At 38.5% G+C, this 25,158-nt stretch overlaps 1 protein-coding gene and 1 non-coding gene across 3 annotated transcripts in view; both read right to left on the bottom strand.

The window, feature by feature from the left end:
* The window catches only part of GLIPR1L2 (GLIPR1 like 2), a 62,817-nt gene extending 43,890 nt beyond the window's left edge, over positions 1-18,927 (bottom strand). For both annotated transcript variants that reach the window (XM_066365761.1, XM_066365762.1), the window contains exons 1-3: positions 18,694-18,927; positions 7,467-7,712; positions 4,766-4,869 (exon numbers count right to left, since the gene is read on the bottom strand). In XM_066365761.1, coding sequence (XP_066221858.1) covers positions 4,766-4,869; positions 7,467-7,712; positions 18,694-18,927 — 584 coding nt within the window. The remainder of the gene's footprint in view (positions 1-4,765; positions 4,870-7,466; positions 7,713-18,693) is intronic.
* Positions 12,927-13,002, bottom strand: TRNAG-GCC (transfer RNA glycine (anticodon GCC)). The gene has a single exon. It is a non-coding gene; the product is annotated as a tRNA-Gly (tRNA).
* Positions 18,928-25,158: the final 6,231 nt, after the last annotated feature.

Here is a 25,158-nt window from a genome sequence, read left to right as displayed (position 1 = left end):
AGCTATTATTACCTAAAAGATAAATCGTAAATAAATATAGACAATAATAATAATACAATGATACAAATAAATAATACAATAATTAATAAATAAATATTAATGCAAGAGTAAACTCTGTATTTTGCATAATCACAAATGTAAACCTACTTTTGCTCATCCTTGTATATTTGGTCCAGTCCTTGTGGTTCTTTTAAGTAAGAGACTAATTATTTTTTTCTTTCCTTTCTTTTTTTTAAAGATTTTATTTATTGATTTTAGAAAGGGGGGGGAGAGAGAGAAAGGCATTGGGGAGGAGCAGGAATCATCCACTCATAGGTAGTTGCTTGTCATACGTACCTTGACTGGGCAAGTTCAGGGCAACTGGCGACCTCAGCATTCCAGGTCAACATGTTACCAATTGTGCCACCACAGGTCAGAAGAGACTACTTCTTATAACAGCTAACATAATGTCCAGAAGCAAAGTATATAAAATATTTAAAAGTTAAAAAATAAAGAATTGCTAGAAGAAAATGTGGAATAATATTTGGGGGAGGCTTGTATAGCATGACACAAATCTCAAAACCCATGAGAAAAGTATTGATACATTTTTTTCTATAATAAAAAATTTTATTTGGCAAAAATAAATTCCAATATAAAAAATGAAAAGTTAAACATAAAAATGGGAGAATGATTATAAATGACAATATGACAACCCTAATTTTTTTGTTTATATAAAATACTCCAACACTTGAAGAAAAAAAAGTCTAACAATTAGTAAATATAAATGTATAGAAACAGTTGAGTTGCAGAAAATAAAATACAAATACAGGCACTCCCCAGGTTACGAACGAGATAGGTTTTGCAGGCTTGTTCTTTTTTAAAAAAATGTTATGTACTGATTTTACAGAAAGAGGACAGGTCAGAGGTGGACTGAGAAGTATCAACTCATATACTTGCTTCACTTTAGTTGTTCATTAATTGCTTGACATATGTGCCTTTACCAGGCAAGCCCAGGGTTTCGAACTGGTAACCTCAGCATTCCAAGTTGATGCTTTATCCACTGCACCACCACAGGTCAGGCTATAGGTTTGTTCTGAAGTTGAATTTGTATGTAAGTTGGAACAGGTACATTTACCCATTAAATGCAACTTAGACAGATGTTTGTCTTAACATAGTATTTATTTTTACCCTTCTGTGCATATAAATATTTAAATATTTTCAAACCTACAGAACCTATCTTGTTCATAACCCAGGGACTGCCTGTATTCTGAAACATACAAAAGGATACCTAAATTCATTTAAAATAGGAGATGTAAATAAAAAATATATTGAACTTGAAACAATAAGTAGCAAAATATTTGAAAATATTAGAAAGGGAAATGGTAAAAAGTTTCTCTCTTATTTTGATGTAGAACTAATTTTGTAGTAAAAAACGGTGCTTCCCACATAGGCGGAATATAAAACTGAGACTCAAGGACATATAAAAGTGAAGTGGTTACTGAGGGAGGCGGGTGGGGGAGGGGAGCAAAGAGGGACAAATACACGGTGATGGAAAATGATTTGACTTTGGTGATGGGCACACAATGCAATCAGCAGTTCAAATGTTATAGAGACGTTCACCTGAAACCTATGTACTCTTACTGATTATTGTCACCCCATTAAATTTTATTTCTAAAAAAAAATGGTCTGACCATAATGAATAGATATTTAATAATATCTATCCAAATTAAATGTACACATAGTCTTTGACCTAGTAATTCTATGAGTATAAAATCATCTTACGGACATTAACTCATGTGAGAATTACATGTCTACCTGAATAATTATGGCTGTAATAAAAATAATAGCCTAGCCTGACCTGTGGTGGCACAGTGGATAAAGAAGCGTCCACCTGGAATGCTGAGGTCCCAGTTCAAAACCCTGGGCTTGCCTGATCGAGGCACATTTGAGAAGCAACTGCTACAAGTTGATGCTTCCCACTCCCCGCCCACCCCCTTCTCTCTCCTCTCTCTAAAATAATAATAATAATAATAAATAATAATAGCCTAAATGCCCATATCAAAAAGAGAGCATTACTTAAATAAATATTTCCACATCCATTAAAAAAACCAACACTGTGAGGCCCTGGCCAGCTGGCTCAGTGGTAGAGCATCGGCCTGGCATTCAGGAGTCCCAGGTTCAATTCCCGGCCAGGGCACACAGGATAAGCGCCCATCTGCTTCTCCACCCCTACCCCTCTCCTTCCTCTCTGTCTCTCTCTTCCCCTCCCGTAGCCGAGGCTCCATTGGAGCAAAGTTGGCCCAGGTGCTGAGGATGGCTCCATGGCCTCTGCCTCAGGCACTAGAATGGCTCTGGTTGCAGCAGAGCGATGCTCCAGATGGGCAGAGCATCGCCCCCTGGTGGGCATGCCAGGTGGATCCTGGTCGGGCGCATGTGGGAGTCTGTCTGACTGCCTCCCGTTTCCAGCAAAGAATCTAGAAACTTTCAGTCATATCATTAAGTAGAAATAATTAATGAACACCACAAGAAGTATAGTGTGCTCTTATTTAAATGACGAAGATAAAAAACAAGAGATATGCACAAAAATTGATATACTATTATATATTCACAGAATATATCTTTTAGGATAAAATATTGGGAGGGTAACTGGAAGACAAGAATGAAAACATTACTTTCTTCTTAATACCTTTGGATTTTCTATTATAAATATGTAACAAGTATTAAACATATTTTACTAAAATGAACTAAAATTATATAACCCACAGAAAGTAACAAGAAAGGCTGTACCATATGAGAGCCTAAGGTACAGCAAAAATTGTAATCTGAGAAAATATATACTAAATATCCTCAATATTAAGTAGGATTAAAGGTAAAAGAATGTTGTATATCTTAATGGAAACAGCAACATATAAAAGCACCTCCCTCTAAAAATATTTGAAAGATTGAATGTCTCAAAATAATAAAGCAGAAAACAAACAAAAGAATGAGACAGGATAAATAAATCCACAAATTTTTGAAAGATCAATAGAATACATTAAACTCTCATGAACTTCATTAAACAAGAAAGGAAGAAAAATCTCACTATTAAATATTTCTTGCCTGCCTGTGGTGGTGCAGTGGATAGAGCATCAACCTAGAACAATGTGGTCGCTGGTTCGAAACCCTGGGCTTGCCCAGTCAGGGCACATATGACAAGCAATCAATGACGGTGAAACAACTATGAGTTGATCCTTCTCATTTTCCCCCCTGCCCTCTCTGTAAAATCCATGAATAAAATCTTTAAAAAATATTTCTCTATATGTTCTCTTCTTATAATTCTATCCTTCTGGCTTTTTCTAGATTGAACTTGCTCTCTCAATTCTTCCCCATCCTTTATATGTTCTAATATATTTTATCACTCCTTATTTATGGATGGCTTTCTTTAACTTATAAAAATACATTAGCAACCAAAGTTATAAAAAATTACTTTTACTCAGCTCTACACACCTACTTTATTCCTTCTTTTCATTGCCAAACACCTGCAGAGTATTCTAAACTGGTACTTCCAAGACTATAAGTTAACCATGGTCAACCTTTCTTGGTCTTGTTAGTAGATAGGTCAGAGCCTTGTACATAGTTGCTGAATGAATAAATGAAGACTAGTGCTCCAGAGGAACCTCTTTTCTGTCCCCAATCAGTGCCCAGTTCTCTGTTTGAATTTCTGATGTTAAAAAAGTTTTTCCGTGTAATAGATATCCTCCCAATCAATGCTTCTGGTCTGTAAGAATAAAAGGAAGCCTCAAATGTTTTATAGTGCCTCTATATCCCACACTTGTTTTACATGCCTATTTCAAAGTCAGCAAAGCTTTCCATCAGGAAGAAGCTGAGTCTAATTAGACTTATATTATGGGTCTGTTTTTTTCCCTATCTAGGGAAATACATACAGTAATCAGAAATAAATGTGTTTTTCTTGTTTCTTTTTTAGTCCCAGAAGCATTTTATTTAGAAGGAATGCCTTCACAATCCTAGAATGTTATCAATTTCTACTGTTTAGTTAACATATAGATTAGGATATTTTTTTCACTTACTTGGTCATTTTAATAATACCACTTACAGTATCATATTGACCTTAAGAAAACTTGAAACTTTCCAACAGAGTTCTCCAGAGATGGAGGCTGCTTTGGAAGGTAGTTATTTCCTCTCACAGGAAGGTATTGCGGTTAAGGATAAATACATGGTAAGAAAGAAAGAATTCAAATTTTATAAGGATAGCTTGACTAGAATACTTTCAAAGTACTCTTCCATCTCTGAGATATTACAATTCCTTATATATATGAGACTAGCCCCAATTAATAATGCAACCTCAAAAGAATAGTAAATTAAAAGTGATCTTAATGTTACAAAGTTGATGTACTCCTAAAATAATTTATATAGCATACATTTCAACACATCTAATCTTATTTTCTTTTGACCTTTATTATAATATGGGAATAAACTATTTTGGAAAATAATTTAAATCCCATGTGAATTAGGCTAGATATTGTGAAATAACACCAGAAATAAGATTCATTTAGAGGTAGTACTTGGCTAATCTACACATAATATTAATATGCCAAAATTATGACTTACTGTTTCCTTATGAAATTGAAATATTTTAATATAAAGTCATTAATATCTTAGATTTAATTCTTTTATAGATCACAAAGGCAGTTATAAAAATATACTGATTATTAAGTTAGAAAAACTTAATTGAAAAATCTCCAATTTATTTATTTTTATACTCTTTTTAATATTTGAAGTAACTTACCCTGGTGCATAGTTGCATATGAAAAGTGCTGCATATTTAATATGTGCAATTCTTGGACATGAAGTAACAGCACAACCAATTTTGTAAGATTTGTCCCAAACAAGCTAAAATAAAAATTTCAAGGAAAACATAAAGTTTAATGCTAAACATTTACTCTGCAATATTATAAACAATAATATTTTCAATTCACATAGAATCTTTAACTAAACAATTGAAGTAATACAAACTATTCTTCATTGGGATACAGGTAGAGAATTATAATGCTTCTAGGAAAGCAGTTGCAACACTATATTGAGAGAAACACTTTAATATATTCTATTAATTAGTATTCTTAGGATAAAGTGTTTAAGAAATACTGACCCAGAATAATGCTTTACAGCCAAAAAAAGGCCCACCTGCTGAATAAATTTTTATCCCCTCCTTGAATCTGAGATTTCTAGTTTATCGGAAGAGAGAAAGAGGGAAAGAGAGGAGAAAAATTTTAGAAGAAGGGAGGTTGTAAATAGAAGGGAGAAAAAGAGAAAACACTAAGATTATAGGAGGGAAGGAAAAGCAATACAAGAGTAGAGAGTAATACTTCTCTTTTGTTGAAAAAATTCCATTATACAACAGTCTTTGCCTTTCATTTAAAAAACGAATAAAGGAGCTTTTTTTTTTTCTTATAAAAAGGAAAAGCAGGTCTTAAATTGCAGTAAAGCTATGAGAATAACTAAAGATATTCCAGAAATTCTCGGTATGGCTTTAACATTTCTACTACTTTCAAGTGACTAAAAAGTACTTGGGTTGGCTGAGTGGTAGAGCGTCGGCCTGGCATGCAGGAGTCCTGGGTTTGATTCCCAGCCAGGGCACACAGGAGAAGCGCCCATCTGCTTCTCCACCCCTCCCCCTCTCCTTCCTCTCTGTTTCTCTCTTCCCCTCCCGAAGCCAAGGCTCCATTGGAGCAAAGTTTGCCGGGGCGCTGAGGATGGTTCTGTGGCCTCTGCCTCAGGCACTAGAATAGCTCTGGTTGCAACAGAGCGACGTCCGGGATGGGCAGAGCACGCCCTCTGGTGGGCATGCCGGATGGATCCCGGTCTGGCGCATGCGGGAGTTTGTCTAACTGCCTCCCCGTTTCCAACTTCGGAAAAATACAAAAAAAAAAAAAAAAAAAATACTTGTTTTGTTTTATTAATGTCTGTGAGAGGGAGGGGAACCATTTCTGTTTTCTTTTTCTTTTTATCCCAAGCCTTAGTGGTTCTTAAAGAAATGAGTGATGCATGATAAGAATAGAGAATAGAAAGTCTGCAACAGTTAAAATTAGAGTTAGGTCAAATGCAGGAAACAAAAATGTCTAAGATACTGGAATTCAGGAGTACAAAATATAGAGAGGAGTAGGTCAGGAGGTAGCCTTTATTAGTTTACTGAGAGTATGAAGTCATATTAAAGAGACTAGCTTAGATATGAATAAGACAGTGGAGAATCACTATAACTTTCTAGATAAAGAATAAATAGATAGTTTTTGAAACATGCCTCATTTGATGAAAGAGACATAAATTCAACATGAAAAAGTTTAAAGATTTTTAAGTTGTACATAAAACATATCAGAATGTATTGATAGAAAAATAATCATATTTTAAATAAACTTGAAACTTTTTTTTTTTTTTTTTTTGTATTTTTCTGAAGCTGGAAACGGGGAGAGACAGTCAGACAGACTCCCGCATGCGCCTGACCGGGATCCACCCGGGACGCCCACCAGGGGCGACGCTCTGCCCACCAGGGGGCGATGCTCTGCCCCTCTGGGGCGTCGCTCTGCCGCGACCAGAGCCACTCTAGTGCCTGGGGCAGAGGCCAAGGAGCCATCCCCAGCGCCCGGGCCATCTTTGCTCCAATGGAGCCTCGGCTGCGGGAGGGGAAGAGAGAGACAGAGAGGAAGGAGGGGGTGGGGGTGGAGAAGCAAATGGGCGCTTCTCCTATGTGCCCTGGTCGGGAATCGAACCCAGGTCCCCCGCACGCCAGGCCGACGCTCTACTGCTGAGCCAACTGGCCAGGGCCTTGAAACTTCTTTTAATAAATTGTTGATCCCTGATACAAATACTTATTGAAGACCTAAATAATGTCATGTTGTTGGGTTGAGAATAAACAGGTAAAACAAGATCCCTTCCCTCAGTGTTGCATCATATGTAGATGATTACTAAACAACATGATATGTGACATAATAAATGTATGTATAAATGATAAAAGGTTCAGTATTTTGTAAGAATAAAGTTATGAAAGGGTAAAGTATAAAGTGTAAGGGTAGATTATTAGACATGAGGTTGGGAAAGAATACTATTAATTTGCATTGAAAATGTTTTACTCAAACAGTTATGTAGTAGCATGTGTACTAATCTGTGCAAAAAAATTTATGATTATAGTTAATAATTTAAAAATAATTTTTATTTTCTGGTTTCTTACTGCTTTTTCCAGTGTGCATTATTTTTAGAAAAGCTCCTTTTATCTTTGGTAATAGAGATTGATTTTCTATATTTAAAAGAATGTTTTAATTGATGGTTCACATGATAGATGGAATTACAGACATTTTGAAGATATAGGACTGATAATAATTTTGAATCTATTAGAAGTAATAATTTTACCATTTAAGTTCATTTATAAAATTGAAACAAAAACTTGATAGTAAAGCAATTAAGGAGTCTACTGGATTAAAAATATAAAAATTAGATACCTGTTTATAATGAGAACAGTCACTAAAGCAACTGTCATTTTCAAAAGAGTACTTTTTCTTCTCTGCATACCAATTTCTGATAGCAATAGTTGCAGTAAACTGATTTTCAGGTCCGACCCACATATTTTCACCAATACCATTAAATTTAGGATGGGCCATTTTTAGTTCTTCTAAATGAGTATTATGTTCAAACACACACTTTTTCCCCCATGCTCTAGCAGTCCGCGACAAAGCTACATCCCAACTCTGAAAAAAATGCAAACAGCAAAGAAAACAAAATAATGATGAGGTGTGTGTGTGTGTGTGTGTGTGTGTGTGTGTGTGTGTGTGTGTTTTAAATTATTTTCATTGAGTTCTCACAGTAAGATTTAAGAAAAACAATATTAACCTCCATGGGCCAAATTTTTTTCATGACTATAGAAAAAGTTTATGTAACATGAAATCAACAAATATCAACCTATAAATACAAATCAACAATGAATTCAGCAGTCTCAATGATTTTAGTATAACAATTCTGTTTTGTTAACTTTGAAGTAACAATGGCTTACAATATTTGCATTTGTATGTATAAAAGCTTAAGTATGGAATTCCTTAAAACAGTTTGTTCTTGGCATTAAACATAGATATAAGTTGCATTTCAAACCCATTTGCACCCCAGTTTTTGCAGCATACTCTCTTATCCAAAATAAATGGCCAATATGCTTTTCACATCTTTCACTGGAAGAATTGCATTTGATCTCCTTCTTCTCTTCTAATTGTTTATCTACAGAAGTTGAGTCAGATTCTAATAAAGAATCTTTAGATTACTGCTAATCCTTCTTATTCTTACTGCTCTTTTATTTCTATATGCTTTTGTATTCATATTTTAGGCCTCTGATATGTAAAACTAAAAAGCGAAGAAAACACAAGCATTACCATAAATACACTGAACCTTACCACTATAGCTCATTGTGACTTGAAAGTCACAAAGCTGTATCATATGAAAATAATTACAAAGTGATTGTTGAAATGCAAACAAATGAGATTTTTTATATACAAACCAATAGCAACTGTGTAGGCTTTTTCTTGTTTACCAAACACTGATAGAAGAAAAAATAATGACAATTGCACAATATGGTTCTCATGGCCTCTATCTGCAGACAACTTGCAAAAGTATTTACTTTGATATCTCAGGTTAGAGTTGATAACTGTTACCAAGAATGTTATTGGTTACTAAAAAGACATTATATAACAAGATGTATATGCCACCTTGTGGTAAAAAATTAAATAAATTAATAAAATATTTATATATTAGTTTGTGACTTGAAAGGCCCATAGAGGGTTCAGTTTTTGCTTATGGGTCTTATTTGTGGAATTTCTATGGGGAAAATACTTTAAGGTAATCATAAATGAAACAACTATTTCCTGAGACAAAGTACTATGTATGTATTTGTTATTAAAATGTCAGGTTGTTGCCTGATCTGTAGTAACACAGTAGATAAAGTGTCTACCAGGAATGCTGAGGTTGCTGGTTCAAAACCCTGGGCTTGTCTGGTCAAACAATCAATAAAAAACTAAAGTGAAGCAGCTATGAGTTGATACTTCTTGCTCTCCCACCCCTCTCTCTCCTTTCTCTATAATTTCAATAAATCAAATCTTAAAATAAACCAACCATATAGGTTTCAAGTGTACAGATCAACAGAACATCATCTGCACACTGCATCATGCACCAGTCACCTCAAGCAGTCTCCTTCCATCCACATTTCCCCCTTTGTCCACCTCCACTTACCCCGCCCCCTTTCCCTCTCACACCACACTGCTGTCTGTGTCTATGTGTTATATATATATATATATATATATATATATATATATATATATATATATATATGTCTTTTTTTTTGCTTAATCCCTTCACCTTTTTTCACCCAGCCTTCAAATCCCCCTTCCCTTTGACAGCAGTTAGTCTGTTCCTTGTATCTATGCCTCTGTTTCTATTTTGTTCCTCAGTTTATTCTTTCATTAGATTCCACATATGGCATTACTCTTTGACTGGTTAATCTCTCCTTTTAAAAAATTCATTTTAGAGAAGAGAGAGAGAGCAGGAGAGAGAGAGAGAGAGAGAGAGAGCAAGAGAGAGAGAGAGAGAGAGAGAGAGAGAGAGAGAAGGAGAGAAGGAGCAGGAAGCATTAATTCCCATGTGTGCCTTGACCAGGCAAGCCCAGGGTTTCAAACCGGCAACCTCAGCATTCCAGGTCGATGCTTTATCTACTGCGCCACCACAGGTCAGGCTGACTGGTTAATTTCACTTAGCATAATATTTCCAGGCCCATCCATGCTGTAAGATTTGCTTTTTCTTTTTTTTATGGCTGAGTAGTATACCATTGAGTAAATGTACCACAGTTTTTTATCTACACATCTATTGATGGATACTTAGGCTGCTTCCAGATATTGGCTATTATAAATAACACTGCAATGAACATAGGGGTGTATATATTCCTTCAAATCAGAGTTTAGAGTTTTTTTTATATATATTCTCAGAAGTGGTATTCCTGGGTCATAAGGCAGTTACATCTCTAATTTTTTTTGAGGAAACTCTATACTGTTTCTCACAGTGACTGCACAAATCTGCATTCCCACCAGTAGTGCACAAGAGTTCCTCTTTCTCCACATTCTTGCCAGCACTGTTTGTGATTTATTGATGAGCGCCATTCTGACAGGTGTGAGGTGATATCTCATTGTGGATTTAATTTGCATTTCTCTACTGATTAGTGATGTTGAGCATCTTTTCATGTTTGTTGGCAATCTATATGTCCTCTTTGGAAAAATGTCTATTTAGATTCTTTGCTGTTTTTTTTGTTTGTTTGTTTATTTATTTATTTATTTATTTTACTGGATTGTCTGTCTTCCTGGAGATGAGTAGTATAAGTTCTTCGTATATTTTGGAAATTAAACCCTTATTAGATGTATCAGTGGCAAATATGTTTGTCACTTTCAGTGGGTTGTCTTTTCATTTTGTTGATGGTTTCTTTTGCTGTACAAAAGCTTTTTAGTTTGATGTGGTCTCATTTGTTTATTTTTTCCTTTGTTTTCCTTGCCCAAGGAGATATATATCAGCAAAAATATTGCTACAAAAAATGTTCTTCCAGTATTTTTATGGTTTCCTGACTTACATTTAAGTCTTTTCCTTTAAATTAAGTGAGAGGAGGGGGGATAGTGAGACAGACTCCCACATGCGCCTCTACCAGGATCCACCCAGCAATCACCATCTAAGGCCGATGCTTGAATCAACCGAGCTATCCTCAGCTCCTAAGGCCGAGGCTTGGGTCAACCAAACTACTGGTATCCTTAGTGCCTCGGGCTGCTCGAACCAACTGAGCCACTGGCTGTGAGAGGGAAAGAGGGAGAAAAGGGGAGAAGGAGGGGAGAGAAGCACATGGTAGCTTCTCATGTGTGCCCTAACCAGGGATCAAACCCAGGATATCCACATGCCAGGCCGATGCTCTATCCATTGAGCTAAGTGGCCACGGCTTACATTTAAATCATTAATCCATTTTGAGTTTATTCTTGTGTATGGTGTAAGCTGGTAATATAGTTTCCTTTTTTTTTTTTTTGCTTGTATCTGTCCAATTTTCCCGCCACCATTTATTGAAGAGACTGTATTTACCCTATTATATGTTTTTGCCTTTTTCAAATATTAATAGAACACAAAGGCATGGATTTATTTCTGTGCTCTTTATTCTGTTCCATTGATCTATATGCCTGTTCTTGTGCCAATACCACGCTGCTTTGATTACCATGACCTTGTAGTATAGTTAGATATCAGTTAGCATAATACCTAAAACTTGTTTTTCTTTCTCAAGATTGCTGAGGGTGCCTGACCAGGTGTTGGTGCAGTGGATAGAGTGTCGGCCTAGGATGCTAAGGATCCAGGTTTGAAATCCTGATGTCGCTGGCTTGAGCATGTGATCATAGATATGACCCCATGGTCACTGGTTTTAGCTCAAAGGTCACTGGCTTGAGCCCAAAGTCACTGGCTTGAGCCCAAGTTCACTGGCTTGAGTAAGGGATCACTGGCTCGGCTGGAGCCCCCACCCCCCGTCAAGGCACATATGAGAAAGCAATTAATGAACAACTAAGGTGCTGCAACAAAGAATTGATACTTCTCATTTCTCTCCCTTCCTGTCTGTTTGTTCCTGTCTGTCCCTCCTTCCCTCCTTCCCCCTCACTCTCTTGCTAAAAAGAAAAAAAAAAAAGATTGCTGAGGGTATTTGTGGTTCTGTATAAATTTTTAGAATATTTGTTCTAGGTCTGTGAGATATGCCATTAGTATTTTAATAGGAATTGTTAAATTCAACAATTGTTGAATCTATCGATTGCTTTGAGCAGTATGGACATGTGAATGACATTAATTTTTCCTATCCATGAACACAGTATATGCTTCCACTTGTATTTTCCTTAATTTATTTCTTCAGTATAATTTTTCAAGAACAAGTCTTTTATCTCCTCAGTTAAATTTATTTTTAGATACCTTATATTTTTTTCTTGCAATCGTAAATGGGATTTTTTTCTTAATTTCTATTTTTTTTCTTTTTAAACTTTTTTTAATTTTATTTATTCATTTTTAGAGAGGAGAGAGAGAGACAGAGAGGGAGAGAGACAGAGAGAGAGAAGAGGGAAGGAGCTGGAAGCATCAACTCCCATATGTGCCTTGACCAGGCAAGCCCAGGATTTCGAACCGACGACCTCAGCATTTCCAGGTCGACGCTTTATCCACTGCGCCACCACAGGTCAGGCCTAATTTCTCTTTCTGATAGTTCATTATTGATGTATAGAAATGGAACTGATTTCTGGATATTAATTTTGTATCCTATTACTTTGTCAAATACATTTATTCAATCTAGTAGGGTTTTTTTGGTGGAGTCTTTAGGGTTTTCTATATATAATATAATGTCATCTGTGAATAATGAAAGTTTACTTCTTCCTTTCCAATTTGGATGTTTTTATTTCTTCTTCTTGTTCAGTGCTGTGACTAGTACTTCCAGTACTGTATTGAGTAAGAGTAGTGAACGTGAATATCTCAGACTTGTTCCTGATCTTAAGAGAAACACTTCTGGTACCCCTATGATGTGGATGTTGTTATGCTTGATTTTGTCCCAGAGGTGCCTTAGACTTCCTTCATTTTTATTTTATTTTATTATTTTTTTTGAATTTTTCTGAAGCTGGAAACGGGGAGGCAGTCAGACAGACTCCCGCGTGCACCCGACTGGGATCCACCCGGCACGCCCACTAGGGGGCGATGCTCTGCCCATCAGGGGCGTCGCTCTGTTGCGACCAGAGCCACTCTAGCGCCTGGGGCAGAGGCCAAGGAGCCATCCCCGGCGCCATCTTTTGCTCCAATGGAGCCTCAGCTGCGGGAGGGGAAGAGAGAGACAGAGAGGAAGGAGAGGGGGAGGGGTGGAGCAGATGGGCGCCTGTCCTGTGTGCCCTGGCTGGGAATCGAACCCGGGACTTCCGCACGGCAGGCCGACGCTCTACCACTGAGCCAACCAGCCAGGGCCGACTTCCTTCCTTTTTAAAATTTTCTTTTCTTTCTGATGTTTTGCTTGTGTACTTACTCTTACTATGTCCTTTAAATCTCTGATTTGAGCCTCTGTTTCATCTAACCTGCTGTTGATTCCTTCTTGTATATTATATCTGAAATTGTATTTGTAATTTCAGATATTATATTTTTCATTTCTGACTGGTTCCTTTTTATGGTTTCAATGTCCTTTTTAATGTTTACTGTTCCTTTGTAAAGACATCATCCACTCTTCCCCTATGGTCCTTGAGCATCCTTATAACCATTGTTTTGTACACTGCATCTGGTATGTTAGTTGCTTCCATTCATTTAATTCTTTTTCTGGCAATTTTTCTTGTTCTTTCATTTGGGGCAAAATTATCTCCCAATTTTGTCTCTGTGTATTAGGTAGATCTGCTATGACTCCAAAACATGTTATAGTGACTTTGGGATGTAGTGTCTTGTCGGGTTCAGTGGCACAATCTTCCAGAGCACATGAGCTCAGTGCTCTAGGAATGTCTCTTGTAGGTTATGTGCACCCTCCTGTGGTAGTTGAGTCTTGAATGCTGTTGGCTTTCTCAGGTGGTTAACCCTTCAGGCTGCCTAACATAAGGATAAACCTCAATCATCATGTATGAGTCACTGTGCAAGTGCTGCTCCTGTGGAGAAGTTGTTGTCAGTAGTCTGGTGCCTGCCAGAATTCCCCTTTGGGTGTGTTCCTTGTCTGGCCAGTTGGGTCAAGTTCTGGTACAGACTGAAGCCCACCAATGTTTGCGTTAGTTCTGTGTCCACTTGGTTGGGGTTGTAGTATAGGTCAATGTCAGACATTGTGTGAAACCAATCTTGGGTTACCTATCTGGAACTATCATGCTATTCACTGTTTGTTGCTGTGTCCACTGGGCCTTGGTGTGCATGGGAGGGTGCAATCTGTGTATAAGGGTTGACTTCCTCCAGCTTATAGCTGGAGGCAGATCTATAAAAAGTCCAAAGCTCCCTGAGGTCTGCCTCTATGTACTCTTAGCTACTCTCCTTAACCCTGAGGTTACCTGGTTTTCCTCCAGAGCCTTTTGAAGAAAGACTATAGAGTGGGCCCAGGTTGGCCATACCACAGACCCCTCCACATGTTATGAGCTCAGTAGGGCAGGGGGACCAGGGTCGGGAGGACAGGGCTGGTGGGTCTCCTATTTGGGAGCTGTGCAATCAGTCACTCAATAAAGGGAAAGTGGCCCCTAACCCAGAGCTAAACCACTCAGTCTCTACCAGAGCCTCCAACTCTAGCTCCCACAGGAAGAGCATGTTGCAGGTTCAGGTTGGGTGCAGCCATCTGTATCCTCTGTAGGTGCAAGCTCAGGTCAGAGCCACTAGGGCTGGGGAAGACAGATAATTGGGAGTGGTGCCAGCTGAATTCACAGTAGGGGATCAAGCACTTTTTCTTGGTCCCAGACAATAGCCTCTGAGGGGAATGTCCTCTGATTGTCCCAGTTGTGAATAGCACTCCCCCTACCCCCAACAAAAATGAGCTCAGCAGTGTGGGATATCCAGGACCAGAAAGGGAAGATCCAAACAACTTCCCTTTGAGGCTGATGCCAGCAAGCCTGTAGAGGCAGGGGCAAGCACTTCTGCTCCTTCCCAGGATAGCATGGGCTGATTCACAGGGAAGATATGAATGACCTTCCAGTAAAGTAGCCACACAACCCAGCACCTGCCCATCTGATTCCAGAACAAAAGGCTCCCTGAGAATCGATCTCCTAAAGTCCCAGCTCTGCATGGTACTTTGACCCTTCTTGTGCGACTGAACTCAGCAGAGTAGAGCCATAGAATGGCAGAGTAGACCAACTGATTCAACAGGCGGAGAGGTTGCCTGTTGTGTGGGAATAATGGTCCTTTCCAAAGACACACACTTCAATCACTGTCTGAGTACCTGCCAAGAGCTTCTCCAGAAAAAGAGCTCCCATAGTTCCCTGCAGGGTTGAACCAGTACAACCCTTTGCAGGACCTGAGCACAGCAGAGTGGTGATGCCAGCAGCTGGAGGACAGGACAGTGCACTCCCCAGGCTGGTGCTCATGCCTGACCCTGGGAAGGTGGTGTTTGGGTCTCTAGCAGACTCCTTTCTCTCCCAGGATGACTAAATCCCACTGATTTTTCAGTCCCAGGTGCTATGTGGGCTCCTCTTCCTATTTCTGTTGCTCTGGTTTGGGATCCCTGCATGAGGTTGAGACCCCATGTTCCTGAGGTGTGTGTGGGGGGGGAGTTTTACAGTTGATATATCCCTCTGGCTTCTCAGCTCCTGTACATGGCTGCAGAGGTCAGCCCTTTAGAAATCCCCATCCTCTTTACCAGTCTCTATATGGCTTTTTCTGTCAATCCTTATAATATTTCAGTTCGCTAGACTTCAGTGGGTTATTCAGGTTGTTCGCTCTATAATTTAGCCATAAATCCTGTTTGAGACTGGGGGCAGGTGAGTGTAGCTTCCACATACCCTGCAGCCATCTTAGAATCCCTCATGCTTTTCTTTTTGTTCTTTGTTTTTCTAAAACTTTATTCATTTTTAGAGGAGAGAGAGAGAGAGAGAGAGAGAGAGAGAGAGAAGAGAGAGAGGAGCAGGAAGCATCAACTCCCATATGTGCCTTGACCAGGCAAGCCCAGGGTTTCGAACCGGCAACCTCAGCATTTCAGGTTGACACTTTATCCTCTGCACCACCACAGGTCAGGCTCCCTCATGCCTTTTACTTATAGTAATACAATAATATAAAATATTCATCTAAGAACTATTTATTGAGCAGTGATTGTATGCAAAATATTGTGTTGTAAAGACTAAAATATGAAGTTAGGCATATATTTTGTCATCTAGTTGCTTACTGTTAGGATAATAACCCGGAATATTATATATATTATATTATTATTTAAGTATATATATGTGTGTATATATATATATATATATATATATACAATTTTAACACATAGTGATGGTAGTTGGTAAATGTAAAGAGGCCCATATAAAGTTTTATAATATTCCCAGAAATGTGAGAAAATATCACAAGATGCTGTTTCCTGGACAGCTATGTGGAAATATACACAAATAACTAATTTTGTCATTATTTAGAGCCTCATTAAGTCCATTGTTTAGTTAAGAACAAGAACAAAAACAACACACACAGGAAAATCAACAAAACAGTTGTAAAACCAAAATGCTAAGTACATATGTTTTAGTATATCTGAAAAAGTTTCTGAAACTAATATTAAGATTTCCTTAGGGTTTTCTCAGTTAATTTCATAGATTATACATATATACAATATAGAAAAAAAATTCTTCTTTTTTGAGAGGCAGGGAGGGAGAGACAGAGAGAAGCACCGACTCCTTGTTCCACTTAGTTGTGCACCCATTGATTGCTTCTAATACATGCCCTGACTGGGGCTGGAATCAGTGACCTTGATACCCTGGGACGATGCTCTATCTACTGTGCCACTCACTGGCCAGGTCTACTGTATGTTTATTAATTATCAGAAGGAAGACTGATCTTCAATCTTGAAAAAAAAAACCCAGAATTAATCATAAAGAGAGGGGGGTTTATTGATAAGATTCTCAAATATCCCCAAATTCTATGATTAAATTCATAAGAAAAGAATTGGCGTGGAATAACTACCTTCAGCAACAATACTAAATGCTAGTATATTTCTATAAGATAATATATAACAGAAGAGAAAACACCTACAATAATAAAAGTAAAGAAAATGAACAAGAAAGAACTAAAAAATGGCCAATCAAAACAGCATTTAAAAATTAACATTAGGGCCCTGGCCGGTTGGCTCAGCGGTAGAGCATCGGCCTGGTGTGCAGGAGTACTGGGTTCGATTCCTGGCCAGGGCACACAGGAGAGGCACCCATCTGCTTCTCCATTCCTCCCCCTCTCCTTCCTCTCTGTTTCTCTCTTCCCCTCCCGCAGCCGAGGCTCCATTGGAGCAAGGATGGCCTGGGCGCTGGGGATGGTTCTGTGGCCTCTGCCTCAGACGCTAGAATGGCTCTGGTTGCAACAGAGCGATACCTCAGAAGGGCAGAGCATTGCCCACTGGTGGGCATGCCGGGTGGATCCCGGTCGGGCACATGCGGGAGTCTGTCTGACTGCCTCCCCGTTTCCAGCTTCGGGGGGGAAAAAAAATTAACAGCCTGACCAGGCGGTGGCGCAGTGGATAGAGTGTTAGACTGGGATGTGGAAGGACCCAGGTTCGAGACTCCAAGGTCTCCAGCTTGAGGCGGGCTCATCTGGTTTGAGCAAAAGCTCACCAGCTTGGATCCAGGGTCGCTGGCTCCAGCAAGGGGTACTCGGTCTGCTGTAGCCCCACGGTCAAGGCACATATGAGAAAGCCATCAATGAACAACTAAAGAGTCGCACCGTGCACCGAAAAACTGATTAATGCTTATCATCTCTCCGTTCCTGTCTGTCTGTCCCGGTCTATCCCTCTCTCTGACTTTCTGTCTCTATAAAAAAAAAAGAAAAAAGAAAAAAATTAACATTAAAATGAAGTACTATTTTATAATTTACCAGTTTATCCAGTGATTAAAAACATCCCACCAGGGCTAATGTGGTGAAAAGGGAACATTTATACACTGCTGGTATTTGCTTAATTTGGCACAACCCCTTAGAAGAGCAATTGGTATGGATCATAGAAATTTAAAATATCACATCCTTTATTTATGCCATTTTTGTAATTTGTCCTAAGGAACCAATCCAGAAGGAAGAAGAGACTCAGGTCCAGGGAGATAGTCCTGGCAATATAATTCATGATGTAAACTGGAAGCTCCTAATTGCCTGATAAGAGAATAGTTATTACAATACATTTTTGCAGTCATTTTTAATGACAATCAATCAGGAAGACTCTGTGGCAACAAGGGACTAGTTGATAAGAAGTTAAATAGAAAGGGGAGGGAGGGTGGGAAAGAAGCAAGAAGAAACATTTAAGGGAATGCAAAATCAGGGTTGGGCTGTGAGGTGAGCAAAATTTAAGGTGGATACCAAAAAAGTCAATAATCAAGGTAAGTAATACTTTTAAAAGGCAAAATTAATGTAAAAACATCCGTGGTAAAAAAAGTCAAATTTTAAAATAAAAACAAGATCTCAACGCGCAACGAAAAACTAATGATTGATGCTTCTCATCTCTCCGTTTCTGTCTGTCTGTCCCTGTCTATCCCACTCTCTGACTCTTTCTGTCTCTGTAAAATAAAAAAATAAAAATAAATAAAAACAAGATCTGACTTTTCACTTGCACCATTCTGAGAGTGCCTCACTTGCCTCTCCCTAATTTAAGCCCAAGAATCCTGTTGTTTAAATTGATATTGTCTTCATCAATGATATTTTGCATTGATTTTTAAATGAAAATCATATATATTGTGCATTCAACTATCTTTTTCTCCAATTGAAGCCTCCTTAAAATTTGCGCCTCAGGTGAGTGCCTCTGCTCGCCCTCGCCTCGTCCCAGTCCTGCGCAAAATTTCGGTAATAAATGTGTGGAGAGGCAGTGGTTTTTAGTTCTTCCGTGGATACATTTACGAGTACTTATTTTAAAATTCCAACTAACAGCGCAGTTCCCCGCGACCCCAAAGCCTCAGAGCAGCGGCCCGGGCTCCGGGAGACCGACGGGGTGCGTGGTGACAAGGGATGTCGGAGGTTCAGGCAACCTCCCCAGGGCCTCACCAGGACGCGCATGTTAGCCGCCTCGGGCAAGACGTTGCCTCGGAGCTCATTGTGGAGTTTCACGTACTCGTTGACAAAGGTTGGGTCCTCTTCGTGAGGGAACAATTCCGCGCTCAAGCCAGAAGTCAGCAGCAGCAGCCAGAGCTCACAGCACCACAGCTTCAAAACGCCCCCTCGCGTCAGAGAGAGCGATTGGACGAACCAGCCCAGGGCGAGGAGCCTTAGAGCCTCCATGGTCCACCGGCCGCAGACAGGCCAGTGCGCACGCGCCAGCCCGCCCCGGTGACCAGCCAATCTACGGGGCGGGGTCTTCACGCCGGGCCCCGCCCCGCCAGAAGCGGAGGAAAAAGCGTGAATGACAATCTGGGCTCTGTGCACGGAAGCTTCGTCCTAGCTGTCGGGCCGCAGAGCTCCAGGCTTTTCACTAAGCTAATTAAGGTAGCTGGGAGTTATCCAGAGTTGACTTCTGATTCTAAATGATGTGCCATCGTTTATTGATTAGCATCGTTATCAATTGCCTAATAATGAACATGTGCGAGGAACCTTCTAATCATGCGAAGGTAAATGATCATTCCTCTGTGATATTGACGAAAATTAATTTTTGTTTTCCACCCTTACCTGTCGAGTTGGGAATTTAAGGCAGGAAGCACCCTTTATTTTCATCAGGAACAGAAAAATACCCTTTTAAAGTGGACTTCCTTGAGATTTTTCTCTCAGTGTTTTAATGAGCTTTTCTGGGTGATCACAAAATAAATGGAAGATTGGAAAGCTCAACATTTAGGGATTAAACTCAAGTTCATCAAGTTCTCATAAGCCTGAAATATTTCCATATTTTCCATCACTGGAACTTTATAGACAGCCTGGAATATCAAGAATAATCTTCCATGACGAATTGTCCAGTTCACAGTACATAAGAACTTATTTTTTGTTTTCATTTTTTCTTTCAGACAAAAATGACTAGTGTCCTAGCAGATTTTGGCCTGTGCTTTTTATCTCCAAACATTTTGCTCTAGAAAACTTGTTTTGAAGAATCTAAGTTCTAGGAACAAAATAAAAGCACATATTTGTTTGGGACCCGTTTGCACATAACATGTTGTGCTCGATAGTGTTAAGGAGATATTCAAAATCATTAACACTGGGCCCTGGCCTGTAACACAGTTAGAGCATTGTCCCCATACGCCAATGCTGTGGGTTCCATCCCCAGTCCTGGAACATAGGTGAGTCAACCAATGAATGCGTAATAGGTGGAACAACAAATTGATGTTTCTCTTTCTCCCTCTTCCTCTCTCTCTAAAATCAATAAATAAATAAAAGGAAAACAAACAAACAAAAATTATTGACACTGGGACAGAAATTTGCCACAAAGAAAGCATTGTGACTGGTTGGCCAAAATATCTAAAAAGAAATGTGCTTTGAAAAATAGTTGAATGCACAATATATATGATTTTCATTTAAAAATCAATGCAAAATATTATTGATGAAGACAATAACAATTTAAACAACAGGATTCTTGGGCTTAAATTAGGGAGAGGCAAGTGAGGCACTCTCAGAATGGTGCAAGTGAAAAGTCAGATCTTGTTTTTATTTATTTTTATTTTTTTATTTTACAGAGACAGAAAGAGTCAGAGAGTGGGATAGACAGGGACAGACAGACAGAAACGGAGAGATGAGAAGCATCAATCATTAGTTTTTCGTTGCGTGTTGAGATCTTGTTTTTATTTTAAAATTTGACTTTTTTTACCACAGATGTTTTTACATTAATTTTGCCTTTTAAAAGTATTACTTACCTTGATTATTGACTTTTTTGGTATCCACCTTAAATTTTGCTCACCTCACAGCCCAACCCTGATTTTGCATTCCCTTAAATGTTTCTTTTTGCTTCTTTCCCACCCTCCTTCCCCTTTCTATTTAACTTCTTATCAACTAGTCCCTTGTTGCCACAGAGTCTTCCTGATTGATTGTCATTAAAAATGACTGCAAAAATGTATTGTAATAACTATTCTCTTATCAGGCAATTAGGAGCTTCCAGTTTACATCATGAATTATATTGCCAGGACTATCTCCCTGGACCTGAGTCTCTTCTTCCTTCTGGATTGGTTCCTTAGGACAAATTACAAAAATGGCATAAATAAAGGATGTGATATTTTAAATTTCTATGATCCATACCAATTGCTCTTCTAAGGGGTTGTGCCAAATTAAGCAAATACCAGCAGTGTATAAATGTTCCCTTTTCACCACATTAGCCCTGGTGGGATGTTTTTAATCACTGGATAAACTGGTAAATTATAAAATAGTACTTCATTTTAATGTTAATTTTTAAATGCTGTTTTGATTGGCCATCTTTTAGTTCTTTCTTGTTCATTTTCTTTACTTTTATTATTGTAGGTGTTTCCTCTTCTGTTTATGTATTGTCTTACAGAAATATACTAGCATTTAGTACTGTTGCTGAAGGTAGTTATTTCCAAGCCAATTCTTATCTTTTGAATTTAATCATAAAATTTGGGGATATTTGAGAATCTTAGCTATAACCCCCCTCCCTTTATGATTAATTCTGGGTGTTTTTTTTTCAAGATTGTAGATCAGTCTTCCTTCTGATAATTAATAAACATACAGTAGACCTGGCCAGTGAGTGGCACAGTAGATAGATAGAGTATCGTCCCAGAGTACCAAGGTCACTGATTCCAGCCCCAGTCAGGGCATGTATTAGAAGCAATCAGTGGGTGCACAACTAAGTGGAACAAGGAGTCAGTGCTTCTCTCTGTCTCTCCCTCCCTGCCTCTCAAAAAAAAAGAATATTTTTTCTATATTGTATATATGTATAATTTATGAAGTTAACTGAGAAAACCCTAAGGAAATCTTAATATTAGTTTCAGAAACTTTTTCGGATATACTACAACATATGTACTTAGCATTTTGGTTTCACAACTATTTTGTTGATTTTCCTGTGTATGTTGTTTTTGTTCTTGTTCTTAACTAAACAATGGACTTAATGAGGCTTTAAATAATGACAAAATTAGTTATTTGTGGATATTTCCACATAGCTGTCCAGGGAGCAGTATCTTGTGTTATTTTCTCACATTTCTGGGAATATCATAAAACTTTATATGGGCCTCTTTACATTTACCAACTACCATCACTATGTGTTAAAATTGTGTTTCCAGGTTGTTATTCTAACAGTAAGCAACTAGATGACAAAATTTATGCCTGACTTCATATTTTAGTCTTCACAACACAATATTTTGCATACAATCAGTGCTCAATAAATAGTTCTTAGATGAATATTTTATATTATTGTATTACTATAAATAAAAGGCATGAGATATCCTGACCTGTGGTGGCGCAATGGATAAAGCATCAACATGCAACGCTGAGGTTGCCGGTTTGAAACCCTGGACTTGCCTGGTCAAGGCACATACGGGAGTTGATGCTTCCTGCTCCTCCCTCTTTTCTCTCTCTCTCTCTCTCTCTTTTTCTCCTCTCTCAAAATGAATAAAGTTTTAGAAAAAAAATGGTTTCAAATTTCTAAGAAAATGCCCAGCACCATTAGAGAAATGAATGGAGGTGAAGAGGGACAAAACAACCCAAAAAATGAAGGTGGTCTCAAACTAACCAACAGTTTGCCTCTATCCCAAAGTCAAAACCATTAAATTGAGAATGAATCTGGGAATATTTATATGAAATTTTGATTTCTAAATTTACATTACTCTTATATATTCTTGAGATCAATATTTATTTAGTATGGTAATATGTATGCAACAAGTCCTAGAAATGGTTTCTAAAAGGATAGCATTCTCCCAGACTATCTTAATAACTTTCAAAAAATATGTAAATCTGAGTGCAGTTTAGGAAAATATGTTTAAATATGGTAATTCAGTAATTAAGAATTTATAGCATTTACTTCAGAATTATTGAAAGGATCGTATCATTATATGTGAAGCACTTAGTGGTTGGCACATTGAAAACATTACTTAGTGTAAGGTATTATTAAATTATACTATTAATAAATAACACCTCATTTTCATTTATATTGACTAAAACTGAAATCAATTTTTAACACTGAGCACTTTGCCAGACATATTTGCATTCTTAGTACAAAGTTAATGAATTATTTTTATGATAGTCCTTGTGTCCCACTGGCTACAAGGCGTATTTCCAATGTGTGCAACCCCAGCTGAGTTCTTCCTGGTGGTTTTGACTAGGAGGCACGTAGCTTTCCTGAGGGAGAATGGGAGTTCCACTGGGAATGATGATTATGGGATTTGTTTGTTTCATTTGCAGAGTGTGTGAGTCTAGGTAGTTTTAATTGCAGATTATATTACCTAGTTTTAACTAAGCCAAGCATCAAAAAATGATCATATGTCTTGAAAATTAGCTGAAAAAATATGGCAGATTATAGCTGTAAAGATACAAGTACAAGTAAACAATATCAATATTTTTTTTCAAGAGAGGAAGAGAGAGAGAGAGAAGCATCAACCTGTTATTCCACTTAGTTGTGCCATCAATTGCTTCTTCTCGTAGTTGCTCTGATCAGAGCTGTGGAACTGGCACCCTTGGCTTTCAGCCGGCATGCTGGAGGGAGGTGGGAAGGTATAACGCTGGTGGCTGAGGCACGGCAGGTTCACACACGATTCAGACAGATGGTAGAAAAACTGCGGAGTTGAGCCATTCTGTGTAATAAAGTCTCACAATGGAGGACAAGCACACAGGCAGGGGAAACTGCCTCTCAGGCAAACAAAAAGCCAAGTGGCCCCTCACAGTGGCAGCCAAGCAATCTGCTATCTGCAATTCTCTGAGCGCAAGCACCCATAGCCTTATGTAGGCCATACACACGTGGCTCTGCTAGATGCTTAAGCACTAATCAGGCAAAGACCTTGCAGCCAGTAAACCAGAGAGTAAGCCTAACACAGCTTCCCCACAGAAGAGTCCAGACAGGCACCCTAAGCTCAGCTAGTGACCTCAGCCCTTCAGGATGGTGCCACCTGCCAGAGACTATCAATCATTTGATTATTGTTTTCCTGACATAAACATCTCTTTCACACTTTTTTTTTTAATAATTTTATTTTTTTAATGGGGTGACATCAATAAATCAGGATACATATATTCAAAGATAACAAGTCCAGGTTATCTTGTCGTTCAATTATGTTGCATACCCATCACCCAAAGTCAGATTGTCCTCTGTCACCTTCTATCTTGTTTTCTTTGTGCCCCTCCCCCTCCCCCTTTCCCTCTCCCATTCCCCCCTCCCCCCTGTAACCACCACACTCTTATCAATGTCTCTTAGTTTCACTTTTATGTCCCACCTACGTATGGAATAATGCAGTTCCTGGTTTTTTCTGATTTACTTATTTCGCTTCGTATCATGTTATCAAGATCCCACCATTTTGCTATAAATGTTCCGATGTCATCATTTCTTATGGCTGAGTAGTATTCCATAGTGTATATGTGCCACATCTTCTTTATCCAGTCATCTATTGACGGGCTTTTTGGTTGTTTCCATGTCCTGGCCACTGTGAACAATGCTGCAATAAACATGGGGCTGCATGTGTCTTTACGTATCAATGGTTCTGAGTTTTGGGGGTATATACCCAGTAGAGGGATTGCTGGGTCATAAGGTAGTTCTATTTTCAGTTTTTTGAGGAACCACCATACTTTCTTCCATAATGGTTGTACTACTTTACATTCCCACCAACAGTGTATGAGGGTTCCTTTTTCTCCACAGCCTCTCCAACATTTGCTGTTACCTGACTTGCTAATAACAGCTAATCGAACAGGTGTGAGGTGGTATCTCATTGCCGTTTTGATTTGCATTTCTCTAATAGCTAAAGAAGATGAGCATCTTTTCATATATCTGTTGGCCATTTATATTTCTTCCTGGGAGAAGTGTCTGTTCATGTCCTCTTCTCATTTTTTTATTGGATTGTTTGTTTGTTTGTTGTTGAGTTTTATGAGTTCTTTGTATATTTTGGATATTAGGCCCTTATCTGAGCTGTTGTTTGAAAATATCATTTCCCATTTAGTTGGCTTTCTGTTTATTTTGCTATCAGTTTCTCTTGCTGTGCAAAAACTTCTTAGTCTGATGTAGTCCCATTCATTAATTTTTGCCTTCACTTCTCTTGCCTGTGGAGTCAAATTCATAAAATGCTCTTTAAAACCCAGGTCCATGAGTTGAGTACCTATGTCATCTTCTATGTACTTAATTGTTTCAGGTCTTATGTTTAGATCTTTGATCCATTTTGAGTTAATTTTTGTACAGGGGGACAAACTGTAGTCCAGTTTCATTCTTTTGCATGTGGCTTTCCAGTTTTCCCAGCACCATTTATTGAAGAGGCTTTCTTTTCTCCATTGTGTGTTGTTGGCCCCTTTATCAAAAATTATTTGACTATATATATGTGGTTTTATTTCTGGACTTTCTATTCTGTTCCATTGGTCTGAGTGTCTATTTTTCTGCCAATACCATGCTGTTTT

This window comes from Saccopteryx leptura, chromosome 2 (assembly GCF_036850995.1).
Source record: "Saccopteryx leptura isolate mSacLep1 chromosome 2, mSacLep1_pri_phased_curated, whole genome shotgun sequence".
Classification (NCBI taxonomy): Eukaryota; Metazoa; Chordata; class Mammalia; order Chiroptera; family Emballonuridae; genus Saccopteryx; species Saccopteryx leptura.
Note: the sequence above shows the minus strand (reverse complement) of the source record. Positions and strands in the feature narration are given on the sequence as shown.